This window comes from Cucumis melo, chromosome 11 (genome assembly GCF_025177605.1).
Source record: "Cucumis melo cultivar AY chromosome 11, USDA_Cmelo_AY_1.0, whole genome shotgun sequence".
Lineage (NCBI taxonomy): Eukaryota > Viridiplantae > Streptophyta > Magnoliopsida > Cucurbitales > Cucurbitaceae > Cucumis > Cucumis melo.
The window spans coordinates 9,509,979-9,527,811 of record NC_066867.1 but is presented as its reverse complement, the minus strand read 5'-3'; the positions used below and the strand labels follow the sequence as shown (position 1 = coordinate 9,527,811).

General features: G+C 31.0%; 1 protein-coding gene across 1 annotated transcript; it reads right to left on the bottom strand.

Annotated features, from left to right (window-relative positions):
• Positions 1–11,882: 11,882 nt before the first annotated feature.
• Positions 11,883–14,561, bottom strand: LOC103495924 (cytochrome P450 81Q32-like). The gene is made up of 2 exons (XM_008457602.3): positions 13,659–14,561; positions 11,883–12,646 (listed from the first exon to the last, which is right to left on the bottom strand). The coding sequence occupies exons 1-2, from the start codon at positions 14,559–14,561 to the stop codon at positions 12,008–12,010; spliced, it is 1,542 nt and encodes a 513-aa protein (XP_008455824.2). The 3' UTR covers positions 11,883–12,007.
• Positions 14,562–17,833: the final 3,272 nt, after the last annotated feature.

The following is a 17,833-nucleotide window of genomic DNA, read 5'->3' as shown; positions in this document are numbered from 1 at the left end:
AGTATGACCTAAATATTATTAGTACAAATGTTATGTTTCAACACAAAATTTTATATCTTTTTTAATATTTTCTCTCCTAATATCTCTCTTGATCAAACTATGGGACAAGGCTTCTAACAACGCGTGATAATTAGAGGCAATAAGTGGAGTACTTTTTTCAATTGGTTATGTAAGTTGGTGATAGAGTAGGTGCTCTAGATAGGTTGTGAGATTGAAGACCTACATTGGTGTTCTCCAAATTAATATTTATTTATGTCTATTGGTAAAGATAAGTGTTGGATAATATATAATTAAATTTACCTTGATCTATTAGTTTAAACTTTTGAATTAGAGAAGATGGATACGAATCAAACAAAACCAAGAATGAGCAAGAGAAAAAGAAGTGATATAGAATTAGAAACACGAACCAAGAGGAGTTAAAGGAAACTTTATTTTGAATATATATTATTATTATTATTTTTTTATTTGTAAAAAGTTTAAGATATTCGTTATACAAAAAGAGAACTGTGGAATATTTATGTGAAGAAAGGAATTTGTATTTTTTGGGAATAGGGAAGACAAAGGTATCATATAAAAACACCGAGGGGTAAATGAATGGAAGTGCTTTTGGTGCAAGCAACATTGACTTTCACCATCCACAAAAGAAGCACAACCTTTCAAATTACAATGTACAAAACACAGCCCCAAAGCATTAAACCACTTTTCTTTTCTTTTGTCTTTCCTTTCGATGAATAATATATAGCAATAAACTTCAATTTGGCCAATATTCAATATGTGGGTCGTAAGTTCTTCCAATTTTCCTACGAAAAGTAGAGGATTTGATTTCAAAATGGGTGGCAAAAACTAGTTTTGTTTTTTTTGAATTTGAAATAGGATTTGTTAGCTCTAAAGGTAAATCAGTAAACTTCATTATTTTAATTTATTTTTTTATTTTTATTTTTTGTTATAGGGAATTGCATTTTTTTTGTTTTTATAATAAGTTAGGTGGTAGTGCAATTTTTATTAAACGACATCTTTCAAAATAGCTAAATATTGAAACTATTTAAAAAAATATAACAAAATTCATCCAACTTTCTATAATTTATTTGAAAATTTTGCTATATTTTGTAAATCAAATAGTTTCATTTTTGGTACTATTCATAACAATCTCCCTTTTAATAATTAACTGCAAGGTATAATAACTTTAGTTTCTTTTTCAAATTTGATTATTCCTTCTAACTCTTACCTTATACAAATGTTAAAGTTAGAACGTTGTAGAAATTGGACCTTTAAACAAGATAAAAATTAAACCCTTAAACTTATACCGTTATTAAAGTTCTAGCGGTACAAATTTAAAACTCTTTTGAAAATTAAACTTGTAAGTGGCTGTTTGGCCCTCAGATTAAGAAGAAGTTGAGTGAGCTGTTTTAGCCCACTCCATGTTTGGTCTAAGGGTTATTATAACTCAATGATTAGAATTAGAACTATCATACTCATTTCCCTATTTCTCTTTTGTCACTATTACTCACTCTTCCAGTTTCTTCTATGACACTATTTCTCACTCTCCCATTTTTCTTTTTATCACCATTCTTCACTCCTCCAAGGATTATTATATATTTCACAAATTTCAATTATGCCAAAAAAAATTCATCTAATGAATTTTGTTAGGAAAAATAAATTAGAAAAAATCTACTTTGCAAAAATAACTTAGGAGTATGACTTGTTGGGAAAAATAAGTTACGAAAAATATATTTGTAAAAATAACGTAGTAAAAATTACTTAGGAAAAATATCTTAGAAGAATTTTCTTTGCAAAAATTTAGAAAATTTGTCTTAAAGGGTTAATGCCTAAACATAATGAGAAAAATCAATTGTGTTAAACTTGGGAAAAATAGTAATTCACAGTTTTATCAATTTATTTCAAGTTTTTAGAAAGGAAAAAAACAAACCAGACAATCAATAATTTTTGACAATGTTTGCTACAAAAATAAATAAACATAATAAAAATAAATATTGGTAAATAGGTGGGGTAAAATGAAAGTATACTTGTATTTCCATTGAATAATAATAAAAAAAAAACCTTTTTTTTGAGCTTTTATTTTTAAATAAATCAAAAGAATAATTTTTAAAAAATACGATTCTACTTTTTTTCATTAAAAAGCTAGTTTCTGAAAAGATTTAGCCTAAAACAAAATTTGAATAACCAAATTTGTATTATAAATCTGAAGAAGAAAAGATATGTATCATAATGCATTTTTTCAAGAAGAAAACCTGTGTTATAAAAAGAATGATAGCATGATAAAAGAGACAAAAACAATAAAGTTCTATCATAAAAAGAATAAATTTGTATGCCAAATGCATTTAGAAAAAATGACGGTATGTAGTGGTTAAAATCATGCAAAAACTTATATAAATTTTTTAATTTTTTTTTACAAAATTAAAAACTTACAACTTCCTTTAAAAATCATTTTTGAAAAAAAAAACACAAAGTAATGAAAAATACTAATAATTAAATAATGAAAATGAATAATTAGTAATTAAATTTTCTCCTAAAATTATTTTTAGGACATGTAATCAATGACTTACAAAAAATGTTAGTGAAGAAATGAATATCTTAATTAACAAGATTTAATAAAACCAGTTGAAGAAAAATGTGTATTTCATGTACCATATATATGCATGACAAAAAAAAAGAAAAAAAAAAGTGAAAAACCAAGTTTGAAGCTAAATTTATTAAATGAATATTATAATTAACAAGATTTAATAAAATCAATCGAAGAAAAATGTGTATTTCATGTACAATATATAGACAAAACTAAGAATAGTGAAAAAACCAAATTGTAATAATCTTCACCTCAAACACAGCTTATAATAACACAAACTATAATATTCTGCACCCCAAACATAGACTATAATAGTCTGCACCCCAAACACAGACTATAATAGTCTGAACCTTAAACACAGACTATTATAATCTCTAGACAATTATAATACCAGATTATTATAAGTTAACTCTTCGCCCCAAACGCCCCCTAAGTGATTAGCTACCTAACTTTTAATTTTATTTTTCATCATCATCATCCAATAACTGATATATTTTTTCAACAGGCTAAATCTAACAGGTTCTTTACTGTAGTTTAGGTATCTTTTGTTCTTACATTTTCATATATATTATTTTTAGAGAGGTTTGTAAAAATAGTAAAAAAATTTATGATAATAGAGTTCATGTCACTACATTTTCTAAATTGCAAAAGTAGCAAACTTAAAAACGGATAACTCTCTAATAGCCTTTTGATAATTCTCTAATAGCTATATGATATATCTAATTATTTGTCATATTTTTAATATGCAAAAAATAGGTGCTATGGACTAGTTTTTCTAAACTTTTTTGTCATATGATGCAATTTTTCTTATTTCTATGTTGCAGCGTGACTTTAATTTTAAGAAATTGGTATGCGCTCATCTACTCATGTTGGCTAATTAATTAATTAAGATGGTTGATTACCGTTGCTTAATCATGTTGGGTAGGCTTGATTAGATAAGAAGTGTAAATCTAGAGTTTGATGAACAATTAAATTAATGAGAAAAACGTCGACATAAATCCAAACTAAGCCCTTTTAATTATAATCTTCACAACTCTCTCTCCTTTCCATTGTCTATAATTTTACTTTGTTCACAATTTATTTTCTTACATTGTTTTAAAAGAAAACACCAAACAAAACCTTCCTCAATTAATATCATTAACCCGGGATTGTAATTAGGAAACCCAATGGTTCGATCTGTATAACACCATTATACCAAATTAAGGTATTTATTTAATCCATTATCAAAGGATTCAACATCTTTCACCGGGGATAATCAGACAGTGTTAGAGAATTAGAGAAAAAGTTGTATTAGAGTTGGCAACGAGGTCGAGACAGAGTGAGGGAGCATTCCCATCTCCGTCCTCGGAGAATTGACATACTTGTCCTTGATTTTCTCCCCCATTTTGAGGAGTCCGGATCCGGGAATCACCTTCCCACGATTCGAGTTCCTAAAGAAACAATCTTGACTTTTTAATTGATTTCTTATTAGGTTAATTTTCATAAATATAACAAAACACCAAAATATTTACGGTTCATGTAAAAAAATCAAAAAGTCCAAGAAACCGATAAAATCTTTTCATAAATTCCAAATTTGCCCTTGATATTGTGGACGATTCATCACTTTTTTTTTCTTTTTTGCAATTTATTCATCTTTTCTTCCAGATTTCTTCAGTTCTTCTTCTAGATTTTTTTTTCTTCTGTTTTTATTCATCTTCTTTTTCTTCCTTTATTTTTTCATATTTTCTTTCTATCTATCTATCTTTATTTATTTATTTATTTATTTATTTCTTCATCTTCTCTTTCTTTCTCCTAGCTTCTTTTCTAAAATATCAAGATCATTTAAATATCACTTTGATATGATCTAAACGATCGCTTATTACCTAGTCAACACACGATCATTTAGCATGGTTAACAAGATTTGAAGCCCTTTTCTCATCGTTTAAAAAGAATTACACGATCGTGTGGATATGAGCTAAATGATCGCTTACCTAATCAACATGATTTTGGATACTTTTTTTTTTTATTTGGTAAGTCATCAATTAGATCATATCCACACGATCATATCTACATGATTATGTATATGTTGACTATGGTAAGTGGTCGTTTAGATCATATCCATATGATCGTTTAGTTCTTTTTAAACGATGGCCGAAAAATGGATTCAAATCTAAACGATCATGTTGACCATGCTAAACGATTGTGTTGACTATGGTAAGCGATCGTTTAGATCATATTCGGACGTTCGTGTAGTTCTTTTTAAACGATGGAAAATGGGCTTCAAATCTAAACGATCGTGTTAACTATGGTAAGCGAACGTTTAGATCATATCAACAATGTATTTCTTTGCAATAATGGAAAAAAGGGCTTCAAATTTAAACGATCGTGTCGACCATAGTAAACAATTGTTTAAATCATGTCAAAATGATATTTAAATGATTTTGGTATTCTTGAATATGAGGAAGATGAAGTAGCTTCAAAGAATCTTGTCGAAAATGATGAAGATGAAATAGAAGATTTAAAAAGAAGGATAAATTGTTTAAAAATAGAAGAATGAAAATCTTGAAGAGGAGATGAAGAAACGTGGAAGATAACAAGAAATTGCATTTTTACTGACACACAAAAAATGCCACTAAAACATAAAAACATGTCGCTAAAAGTATTAGCGACGAAGAGCTAGAACTGTCGATGTATCTGCATAGCTAAAAGTTTTAGTGACCAACAATTACCCACCGCAAAAGATATACTTCTAGTGACATTTGCGCATTACTAAATGTTGTAACATATGTTATGTCACTATTTATTTTTTTATAGTGACATATTGAACTCGCCACTATATGTGATGTTTTAGTGACAAATAATGTTGTTGCTAAAGATTAATTTGTGACATTTATAAAAATCTTTTGCGACATATTGAAGTGCGCCATTAAAAATTCCTATAGTTTTTTTTAAAGCAATGCTTTTGCGATGTTATTGAAAGCGCCATTAAAAGTATTTTATTACATAAAAAATATCCAATTTATTATCTAAACCTGTTATAAAATGTCAAATATAATAAGTTTAAGAACTATCACTAAGCAACGTGCAATAACACTAACTTTATCACAAGAAATATATGTCAAGAAACTTCAATAATTTCATAAATAGTTCAAGTAATGTCAACCTAAGTTGTAATTAAGTATGAAGTTACATCAAGTCAATGGATGTCCAAAGTTAATTCCAAAGCTATAACTACAAAGTTACATCAAGAAGTTACGAAGTCAACATCAAAATCTTGTATAGAAGTCAACATCAAAATCTTGTATAGAAGACCATATAAGAAACAAGTTAAGATAATCTACGTGTTTGCAATTATCGTTAAAGTATTGAGACTCATCGAATTGTCTCCCACCGAGGACGACCCTCCCGCATTGTTCAACTCGTTGTCGAACTCGAGAAACAGAGCACCTGTCTCCTCGAAATCGCTGAGGAATGATGATATAGTACTTGTGGACATAAAAACAAACATTAGTTAAACAAATACGAGTACCTAATCATTGACTTGAAATTTGGCAACCTCTAAAAATTGGGTTATTCCCTCTTTATACTCAACTGAAAACTTATTCCTAATTTTCATCCAACCCTTGTCCATTGTTAAAGACCTAAAACATATATAGGTTTGATTAGTTGTATATTCCTCCTCTCAAACTCTAAACTTACTTCCTTGGAGGGGCCATGCTCAATCTCCCAAACTTTTCACTAAAGCTAAATTTAAACTACATAGGCTACCATAATTGCAGGATAGCCACCACAAACTAACCACAAACAACTTCAATCTTTTTAACCTATCTACCCCTTCCAGCATACTTTACAACCTCCCCTCACACAGCTTCAAACCCTTAGAAATATTAACAAATTCAAAACTAAGTTTGCACTGAATAGGCTACCATAACTGCAAGATAGCCATAACAAATCAACAATAAATTACTTCAATATTTACAAGCTACCTAACAATTCCAACAAACAAAACTACTAAGAAAAAACAACTAAGTTTGAACTAAGTGCTACCATAACTGCATGAAAGCGAAAAAAAATCTCAACTACAAATTACAGTAATTATGAAACAATAACAACCTTCACAAAGACAAATATTGAAATCGTTACACCCTCTTCCTCAAATTCCTCAAATTTAATTTCAATACACAACCCCCCACAAATTTTAATTATCAAATTTTCAATTCTCAAATCCATAAAACACATAAAATTCAAATTGTATCCTAAAACTTGTTTCAAAACTAATTCAAAAACTAAATCACAAAATAAATTCAAACCCTAAATCATAACACTAATTTAAAACAAAATCTAAACCTAAACTAAACTAATCCTAAACCTTAAGATAAACCTAAACTAAACCAAAACAAAAACTAAATTATTTACTGGAGTTAGGAGCAATAGAGGGAAAGAGGATGAACGATGGTGAGTGATGGGCGGGCAACTCTCTTTTTCTTCTCGACCTCTCTCTCATTTTCTTTCTTTCTTTCTTTGTCGGTTATGTGATTTATAGAACTGAAAGAGTTCTTTTTATAAGATCACTCCTGACGCACCACGAAAATGTCGGGAGAAGATGTCCAGTCCCAACACCATTAGTAATGCATCAATACTATTGAACAATAATCCTGATGCATTACTAATGGCATCGAGATATATTAGTCCCTGTCCCGACGTTGTGCATGCCGTGTCAGGGGAAAGAAAACATATTATTTAATTGTTTCCTATCATCTGACGTTTGTTCTAAAAACATTGACAATTGGAGCCAAAATGATAACATTTGCTGCGTGGCGTTGGGAAATGTGTGACAATTAAATAATAATATTTAATTTTCCCTAACGCCTTGTTCACATGCATTACAAATTCAGAAGCTTATTTCGATGTCTCTTAAAAGGCGTCGGGAAAAATCAAATATATATTTAATTGTCACACGTTCCCTGATGTTCATGTTACTGGTGTTGGGAGAGGTCTACCTTAGCCCGATGCCGATTTCACATCGTTGGGATATGTGAACTTCACCCACGTAGGGGATAATGCGTTGGGAGAATACATGCCTCCCGTCATTATTTTCTCTGATGTTGATTTATTCGTCGGGAGAATCCCAATTTCTTGTTGTATTTTATAGGCGGCAGTAGATGTGCATGTAAGTTTATGAAAACTTTTTCTTTTATTTTCTACTTTTAACTCTTAGCTCATAACTTAAAACTTTTGGTGTAGAATCAAATGCTAGAACTCTAGTCCCAATCTACCCTAAAAGGTTCTCAACCACTCTCTAGGCACGAGATATGTGAGACCGTTTTGGGTAGGCGACTGAACTACTCAAAATGTCTTGGTTTGGGCCCCAAGCCCCAAGTTCTAAAAGAGTACTGCTACTAGTTCTTCCTTTTCATATGAGCAAGAGATACACTCTAGAGAGGTTAGCGAACTAAAAGCTAACCTTGAAAACGCTAACAAATAATTCGAAGAACAACGAATAACGTCGAAGTTGCATGCCAACAAATGGAAGAAAATGCACGAAAAATGGAAGAAAAGAGGAAGATGATTGAGGAAATGGGTCGGGCATAGAGAGGACCGTGAACATTTGGGGTACGTATTTTTCAACTTTTAATTTATTTAATTTCTCATCGGTGATATATATCTAAATTTACTTTTATGTCATTTGTAGGTTTGGAATTCTTTGAATTTGACGTATGCGGCAATAATTAGGAGATAATGTAGTTTTTCCCTTTTCACGTAATTGTTTTGAACAATTTAAACAATTTGTAATTTTTCTTATACATTCAGATTTAGTATTTAATTCTATAAATTACGATTTTTTATTTTAATAATTTGTTATTAATTTTGTTTGTTGTCTTTGGAATCGGAATCCAAAACAATATCTCACGATAAGAAAAAACAATTGAAAAAGATAATAATAATAATAATAATAATAATAATAATAATAATAATAATAATAATAATAATAATAATAATAATAATAATTTCTCTTGACCTTTATGTGTGTCGAGAATAACGTCATTTTCTCGACATCATGGAGAAAGCGTTGGGAAAAGCTGCTCCGACGTCGTGTCGGGAGAAATGTACGCCCAACGCACGGAGGGGACGTTGGGACATCACTGTCGATGTCCAATATCCATCTTGACATTGACGGCGTCGGAAACAAGGCATTCCCCGCTGTCGCGTTTGCTCATCGGGAATTGCTTCCCTGATGCATTATGCCCGACGGACTTCACGACGACGCGTCTGACGTCAGGAGAGGTTGTCCCAACCACTTTGGATACAAAGACCGACACTTTATGGCATCGAGAGTTTTCCAAATCCTTGTAGTGTTTCAGCTTCACTTATAAAAACATATTCACTTACAAAAATAAAAAAATAAAAAATAAAAAATTGAAAAAGCCTTTAATTCATCACTCTTTTCTTCTTCTTCATTTTTTATTTTTCAATTAAACTAATTTATAATAAGGGAGTTTTTTTTTGCAAAAGAAATAAATTAAAACTACATACTGTTTTAATATATTCTTCTTTTAGTTCAACTTTAACAATTATGGGATATGGAAGAAACCGTTCAAGAAATTTCGATATTGAATTGTGTTTAATTAAGTATATATATATTTTTTGTTTATTAAATTATTCAACTAAGTTTAAACCTAAAACCAACATATCAATCTTTGAGTTCTTATCAATCGTATCCAAATATTTTAATTTTAGCTAATCAAGGTTTTGTTTTCTAACTAAATTATAGAAAATTATCTTGGATTTTATTTTTTTTATAAAAGTTAGTACTTACCATATTTTTTTAAAAAAATATTTTTCAAGTTACATTAATACTCATCAAACATTTTTAAAGGTTAAAAATACTTACAGCATGCTAGTTGTGCTTACATGTGACAAAATTAAAAACAATGATGCTTAGAACAGAAGCAATTAGGCCGGACACTTTTTAGTCATTTTTAAAAACGATGACCAATGTGGAAGCTCCCTCTATCAATTTTTATTTCATGTACCATATATGTGCATGTAAAAAAAAAAACTAGTGAAAAAGTAAGATTGAAGCTAAATTTATAAAATGATCATCGTAATTAACAAGATTAAATAAAATCATTTGAAGATTTTTTTTAATTTGATGTGCCATATATACGCTGTAGCCACCTAATTTTATGCTACAACTTTTTTTTATTATTCTTTAAAATATAGTAATTGTAATATTGGCTAAGATTTATTTATTTTTTAAAGAAAAAAAACAATAATATAAAATCTTATAATAATTTTTAAAAATCTTTTATTAAAAGGGAAAATAAAAACCATTAATGGGAATATCTATTATTTTAAAAAATCAAATCAATTTTGACTTATTTTTATCATTTTAGAAAAAAGATAAATGAATTTATTTATACATTTGTTTTATTTATCATTTTCGGAAAAACAAATAAATTTATTTTAGACAAAATCTTTCAATATCACATTTTTAGTATTTTAGAAAAATAAAAATTAATAAAATTACATAATATCTAATTTGATTTCATGCTTATTAAATTTTTCTAATTTGTGACACACTCCGGGTTTATAAATAGGGACCTTTGGTCATTTGGAAGGGGGAGAAAAAAATTGTATTAGAGAGAATCTCTACGAGAGGAAAAAGAAATTTGACTATTTGAAAAATTGTAATAATTTTTCATTCTCTTACGGTGAGGAATTTTAACACGATATAGTTTAATTAACGGGTGTATCCCATTTATTTTATGGGATCATTGCTTCAAATATTGGAGTGGTGAGCAATGAAATAAGACATAATTTTTTAAAAAAATAAATTTTATTCAAGACATTAAATTTGGTCACCGTTTTCTAAAGAGGTTTTACGGGGTGTTGACACCTTCCTCTACACAAATGACTCCTGAACTCGACTCTAATTTTTTCGTAGACTAGTTTTTTTATTTATTTAAAATGATTTACTTTATTTCAGTGTCCAATCACACCGTAAGAAGGATAGGTGGCGATTCCTTTTTTTTTTTTTCGTTTTTAAAATTAAACCATTTTTAAGGACCTCAGCTGCTCCGCGTCGTCTTGAATACGTGGCGACATATACGCATGCAAAGAGAAAAAAAGAGTAGTAAAAAATCAAGATTGTTGTTAAATTTATTAAATTAATATCATAATTAAAAAGATTTAAGAAAATAAATTTAAGAAAAATATGTATTTTATGTATAGTATATATGTAGGAAAAGAACGGTGGTTAAAAACTCAAATTATAATAGTCTCCATAACCTCCACCTCAAACATAGTTTATAATAACACAGATTATTATAATCTACATCCCAAATACAATTTATAATAATACAGACTATAATAGTCTACACCCCAAACACAAACAATAATAACACAGGTTATAATAAGTCTACACCCCAAACGCAGATTATTGACAACATATTATAATAGCCTGGTCCTAAATGTAAATTATAATATATAAGACATACTATAACACTCCAAGCCCAAACTATTATAATACCCAAACTATTATAATTCATAGATTATTATAAGTCACTTCTTGGCCCAAACACTCCCTTAGGCTCTATTTAAGCATGAAAAACTCTTACTTACCAAGTAGTTTACAGTTTTCTATCTTCTAGTGAAACTCAACACCACTCTATAAATTTAAGCTCGTCTAAATTAACAAAAAATCTCTCTAACTTTGATGCAAACCAAATCAATATTCTCTAAATAATAAATGATAAGGTGAGAACACACAACCTTTACTGAGGACAAACTTTTGAAAATCTTCTATTACAAAAATTGTTAACTCTAGCAAAAAAAAAAAAAAAAAAAGAAAAAAAAGAAAAAAAAAAAACACAACAAACCTCAATAAACATGCAGCAAAATAGAAAAAAGAAAACTCTAGGAAAATTTTGAACCAAACCTAAAATGAATCAAAATTTTCGTCGTGAAAAAAGCAAAATAATCTTTTCAATAAGGAAACAAAAAAGACTTGCAAGATCAACATGATCTTTATACTAACAATAGGCTACTAGAAATTACCCACGTTAATTAAGACACTTTTCGACGAACACTCGTTGAAGAAGAGCAAAAGCACAACTTAAACAAACATGCCAATAACATAATTATGATATTATATATTTTAATTCTGATCATCTGTTTTTTTTTTTTTTGTTGATTTACCTGTTTCCTCGCTTTTGGATTAATCTAAAATGCGAAAAATTAATACTCAATATAAAGTTTGCTCACCTATAGTTTCCGTCTCCACGAAAATTTTATACATTTATTAACTGAACAAACACTATTTAAAGAACTTGAATAACAAAGGAAAAGGTATTCATTTATTTTACATATATGGATGGACTCATTTGGTGATTACAAAGTAATTTAATCAGCTTTTGCAAGCTTCAACTAAAAACTGATAGGGTTTCAAATGATAATATGACCATTTTTTTCACTAAGAACTGCTTCCATAATGAAACGCGGTCTACACTTGGCCACTAATGGCTCAACTTTAGGCATCGTGAGCCCTTCACCTTCCCTCATATCAACCAACAAATCACTCATTCTTTTCCACTCAAAACATTGAACCAACGATGCCAAAGTCAAGCCAATCACACGCTGGGCCATAGCCATACCAGGGCATGCCCTCCTTCCCATTCCAAATGGCAATAATTTGTATGAGTTCTCAAATCCAGCCGCATTTACATGTCTTTCAGGCTTAAAACTACTAGCATCTTCCCATAGATTTGGATCTCGATGTATAGCCCAGGCATTAATCAATACGATTGTATTACGTGGAACGTCATAACCTCCTATTTTGCAGTCTTCGGATGAACAATGTGGTACGAGTAAAGGACCAGCTGGACTTAGCCGAAGAGTCTCGGAAATTATTCCTTGTAGGTAACTTAAACTCGATAAATCGGCTTCATTCACCATGCGTTCTTGTCCTATATAGGAATCTATTTCGGCTTTGGCCTTCTCTAAGACGATTGGATTGTTAAGTAAATGGGATAGCGCCCATTGTAATGTCACAGCGCTTGTGTCAATCCCTGCCAGTAATATATCCTGCAAGAGTAATTGAGCATTTGGTGAATCCATGCACGTTCTTGAGAAAATGATCCATGCACACAAACTTTATTCTTTGAAATTAGATCAAAGTGATCTTACATTTGGCTACATAAGGGCCCTGGATTAAAAGGGAATGCAACTATTTTAGCTTTAATCTTATGGTGTATTTTGGGATGGAAAAAAGAGAAGTCATTTGCTGTATATTTCTAATTTTAGTTTTTACTATGAAAAATCTGATCATCAAATTAACTGTCAACTTTTACCATGTACAAACTTACTCTTTAAATATAGTTTATAAAAAAATTGATTTCTTATTAATTTATCAATCTATAAAAGATACAAGAAGTACAGAAGCTAAATTGTTACCAAAATTTGAAAACTCACAAAATTTGAAAACTCAGAATCTAATGCACTTGCTTAGTTAAATCTTTTTAGTTCTTGTTTCTCAAAATTGTTCATAAACACTCCTTTTATCTTTATTACTTTCCATGTTTTGTTGTTGGTGTTTCCAAAATAAAAAATCTAAGTTTTGAAAATTAAATTCTTCCTTGGCTAATTATTTTATTTTTTATTTTTGGTCTTTAAAAATTAAGTATATTAATTTTCTGTCCATTTTCTTACTCCAATTTGCATTTTTTAAATACAATGATTGGATTCCTAACAAAATTCCAAAACCAATAACAAGTTTTAAAAAACTACTTAATTTTTAAAAATAAACTAAATAATTACATCATGAGTCGGAAAAAAAAAAGCTTTTGTTTTTAAATGTTGACTCAGGATTCCAATATTTAAATTGAAAATTTGTAAACTCTATGCAATAAATGATGGGAAACAAGGAAAACTTCTGAAACAAAAACCCAAGTAGTTAGAAGCTTAAATCTCTTTAGAAATTACTAAAAGTGTAAAATAAAAAATGAAAAGATCATATTGTTACTCTTTGACGATCGACAAAAATTGTTTATATATTGGAAAATCAAACTTAGATGTTAATTTAGAAAGAAAAACATACTTGTACGAGACCTTTGATAATTTGGTCACTATAATATTCGGGATCGGTTTTCTGCAAACGAAGTAAATGTTGAATCATAGTGTTTCCTTCATCTTCTTCATTCCTAATCTCATCAACTAATCCTTGAAGAACTTCATCTGTTTTTCTTCCAATCTTCATTATCCTTTTCGTATAACCACTTGGATCAATCCAATTCAATAAAGGTATGAAATCCCCTGGATTTGTTGATCCACCATGTGCCATTATTTGTGTCACCAACTCTTTAAATCTTTTGCAATATCCCTCATCCTCCAACACATTATTATTTTTCTCTTCGCAAAACTTCTTTCCACCCACCATTCTCATTACAATATTGAATGTAAGATCCAACAACATGGGCTCCAATTCCACAACCCTAAACTCATCTTCCAACTTATAATTACCCCATAATTTACGTAGTAAACGTTTGACTTCCTCTTCCCGAGTTCTTGAGAACGAATTAAGACGAGTTGTCGAGAAAATCTCGAGGGTACTAATTCGGCGGAGGTTTCGCCAATGTTCACCATAAGAGGACACCACCATGGTGGTATTGTTGTATGCTAAGTACTTTCCAGAGTTCAAAGATGGCCGATTTGCGAGAATGATATCATTCTTTGTGAAACATTCTTGGATGGCAGAAGGAGAAGATACAAGTACGACGAGACGAGAACCGAATTTGAGAGAGAAGACATGGCCGTACTTTTGGGAGAGGGTTTGGAATGTTTTGTGGACAGGATGTTTGAGAAGATGGAGATGACCTATGAATGGAAGACCAAAAAGTGGAGTTGGCGGGAGGTTTAAGCGATGAGGTTTAAATAAAAAGGAGTAGCCAAGTAGAAGAGAAATGAGAGAGAGCAAAGTGTAAAGCAAGTGATCAAAATCCATGCTTTTTATTCACTTGCTTTTACAATTTTGATAATCCAACTTTAATCTTCTTTCCCTCTTATATATATCAAGATTTGGAGGCAAGAAAGGAAAGAAATAGAAGCAACAAGAATGAATAATAATTAAAAAGGAGAGGTGTTTTCTTTCCGATAAATTGAGATATTTTTAATATAGTAAAATAAAACTAAAATATTTATGACATATAACAAAATTTTAGATTCTATCAATGATAGACACTGATAACTTCTATTAGTGTCTATCAATATGATTGATAGAAGCATATTAGTATCTATTAATATCTATCATTGATAAAATATGAAATTTTGTTATATTTTATAAATATTTTCTCAAATTTACCATTTTTTATAATTCTCTTATTTTAATTTGGTTAATTGTTATAAAATAAAGAACAAAGAAACAATCAAATTGTAGCGATCCAACTTTTCAGTCTAAGCTGAGGTCGTTACTTACTACTAAGACACAACATCCAATCATAAAAACTCAATAAAGACCCTGTTCAAAATTTATTTAAAACTCAAGATATAATAAAATTGTCTTCGGACCCTATTTTAAATCAATTTCAAAAGTTTTAGAACATAGTCTACGAAATTTCAAACGAACAAATGAATAAATGTTCTAACCAAAACTTAAATTTAAAATCCTCAAACGAAAATAACAAAGACATTTAGCGGAAGCAATAAAACTTGACATTCCCGTATGGCATTCACGAATCCTTCTTGCCTCTCGCCTGTCTACCTCGTACGTTACCCTTACTTGAAAAGGTTAAACATAAAAAAGGTGAGTATAAAATATACCCAGTAAGGGACCCACTACTGGTCCTGTTAAGAAAAACAACAGTTAGCTTTCTATTAAGGGGTACCCTGCAACATAAGAGTCTCGTGATCCCGTGAGATACACATATCGGTTTAGTGGTCCCCTCGAATCCACGTATTAGTCTAGTGGTCCTATCGGATCCACATATTAGTCTAGTGGTTCCGAATGATACTCAACATGGGGTGATCCCGTAGGACACCGTGCCTGTAGAGTATGCTACCCCATAGATAAGGCTAACAGTTATTCTCTAAGTTCAGCCTCAACAGTGTACAACAGTCACATCACAATATAGCTCAATTAACAGTTCTGACTCTAAGCATAATCGGTCAAACAATCTAGGTCAATCAACAGTATTCTCTGTCAGCCTACATACATTCAAATCACATCAACAATCATGCTACCCAAATCCAATCAACAACACAAAACATCACTATGAAATTTACACCTAACAATTCCATCATCTCAGCCCAAGTAACAACATGAACTACAAGTGATCTAAACCTTACATAAAGTCTATATTTAGTCTGCAGCACTGCTCATCAATAAATACACAACCTATACGTAACGGTTTCGAAATCCATCGTCCATGCACAAAATAGCTTAGCAGTATGCATGGATTATACAAAACATCCAGATAACACCAACCAATGACAACACAAACCAACGGTAACTCATATTACGAATAACAGTCAATTCCCCATCATTAATAATAAGTCAACAACATGACCCATCAATGTAAATCAAACTACACTTAGCAATTGTGTCGTTCAAAACCAGTCAAGAGCATATCATTACTACTTTTTACATGAACACATAACCCTTAATCTAATGTAGCCTCTAGAACATGCTTTCATATCATTTATTATGTTTAAATCTCGTTTTTTAGTCCAGTAGTAGTAGCCCTTACCTTGGATTTAGCTACGCTCCTAAACCAATACTAAGATCCAACGAACTAACCTAACATAACATGACGAATTCAACATTAAATCAATTACTCTTCTAAACCAATCCTTTCATCTATAACATATCAACGTACGTTCACAAGCTTACCCAAGTAAATGGCGAAACAGACTCCAATTCAAGCTTGCCGGAATTCCTAGGGATTCGAGCGCTAACACCTTCAAAGATTTAATAGTAGTTCAGCGAACACCTTCAAAGATTTAATAGTAATTCAAGCAATTACTCCAACATTTTAATCCGACCATTACACTTAAAATGGCTAAGGAAACAACTACAAAACTCAAAATTTTGTCCTTACCTCGAAACTTACAATGAGACAAAAGCAGCAGAACACTAAGTGATTCAAACTATATTGAGCAAGGGAGAAACAAATGTGGCTCGACTGGGAAGAGGGGAAGGTTCGGGTCGGGTCGGATAAAGACATAAGCGATGGCTGGGTCTTGCGACGATTGGTGGAATTTGTGTCCTAAAACTCGCACTTTATTATTTGATTCAATATAATTTATTATTGAATGCTATAATCATAAAACCAATAAATTAAGGTCTCGAGGCTATTTACTAGTTTGTCATATATACTTGAACTTTATGTAGAGACATAAACATGGATTAAGTTCAAGTTAATAGCCCAAATGGTCTATAGTGTATGAATAAGGTTGGACGCCTTATTCTGGATAAACACTATGGATGCGGCCCGCTCCGTAGTAAGTACAAACGATGTAATCCTTAATCGTTCATGTAGAGACATGGGAGTGGGGGCGTCCTATGTAAATGGTTTGCATAAGACTGGAACCACGAAGTAGTCATTTTTAGTTGTAACACCGTAAACTATAAACTAACTATTTCATTTATGATGACTTAGGTAACTTGATCTTAATCCTGAGCTAACTATGAACTTCTATTCATTCGGTAGTATCCTTAGATCTACATATAGGTGAGGGCAGCTCAACATCGCTGGCCTAATAAGCCTCCCATTTTAGGGGTAAGACCGAGTAGATAGCTAGGGACATAGGGTGCAAGAAGGAATTCAGTCCTACCCACTTCTGGGATAGTAGATAAGTTGTTCTCTTAAGGACTGAATCCAGGTCTTGAATAAGGGGCCCCACCTTCTCATTGGCCCGAGAAGGATTCAGGTTTATAAGTTGGACCTTAAACCAATTGTTCAATAGTGGATCAGTGGGTCTTAAGGAACAAGATGTAGTCTCGGAGGTAAAATGGTATTTTGATCCAACCGAGATTACGAACAGCCTGTGAAGGATCGACTTACTCATCATGGTTATATCAGGTGGACAGAAATATATCTATAGTGAGGGGAGTGCAACTAAGAGTCTTTAGTGGAATGACTCTTTAGTTAACGAATATTGATTAACTTTGGTCTAAAAGAGTTTAGCCAGTTAATCTCGAATCGTTGGAGCCCATGATCTATAGGTCCATTAGGTTCCCCTACTAGCTCATATGGATTCAACTAAGAACAAGTATGT

Excerpts from the sequence above, each read along its gene's own strand:
- LOC103495924 (XM_008457602.3), bottom strand. The coding sequence starts at position 14,561 with ATGGATTTTGATCACTTGCTTTACACTTTGCTCTCTCTCATTTCTCTT. Across the intron at positions 12,647-13,658 it reads TTATCAAAGGTCTCGTACAA|GATATATTACTGGCAGGGAT; the intron begins GTATGTTTTTCT and ends TTACTCTTGCAG.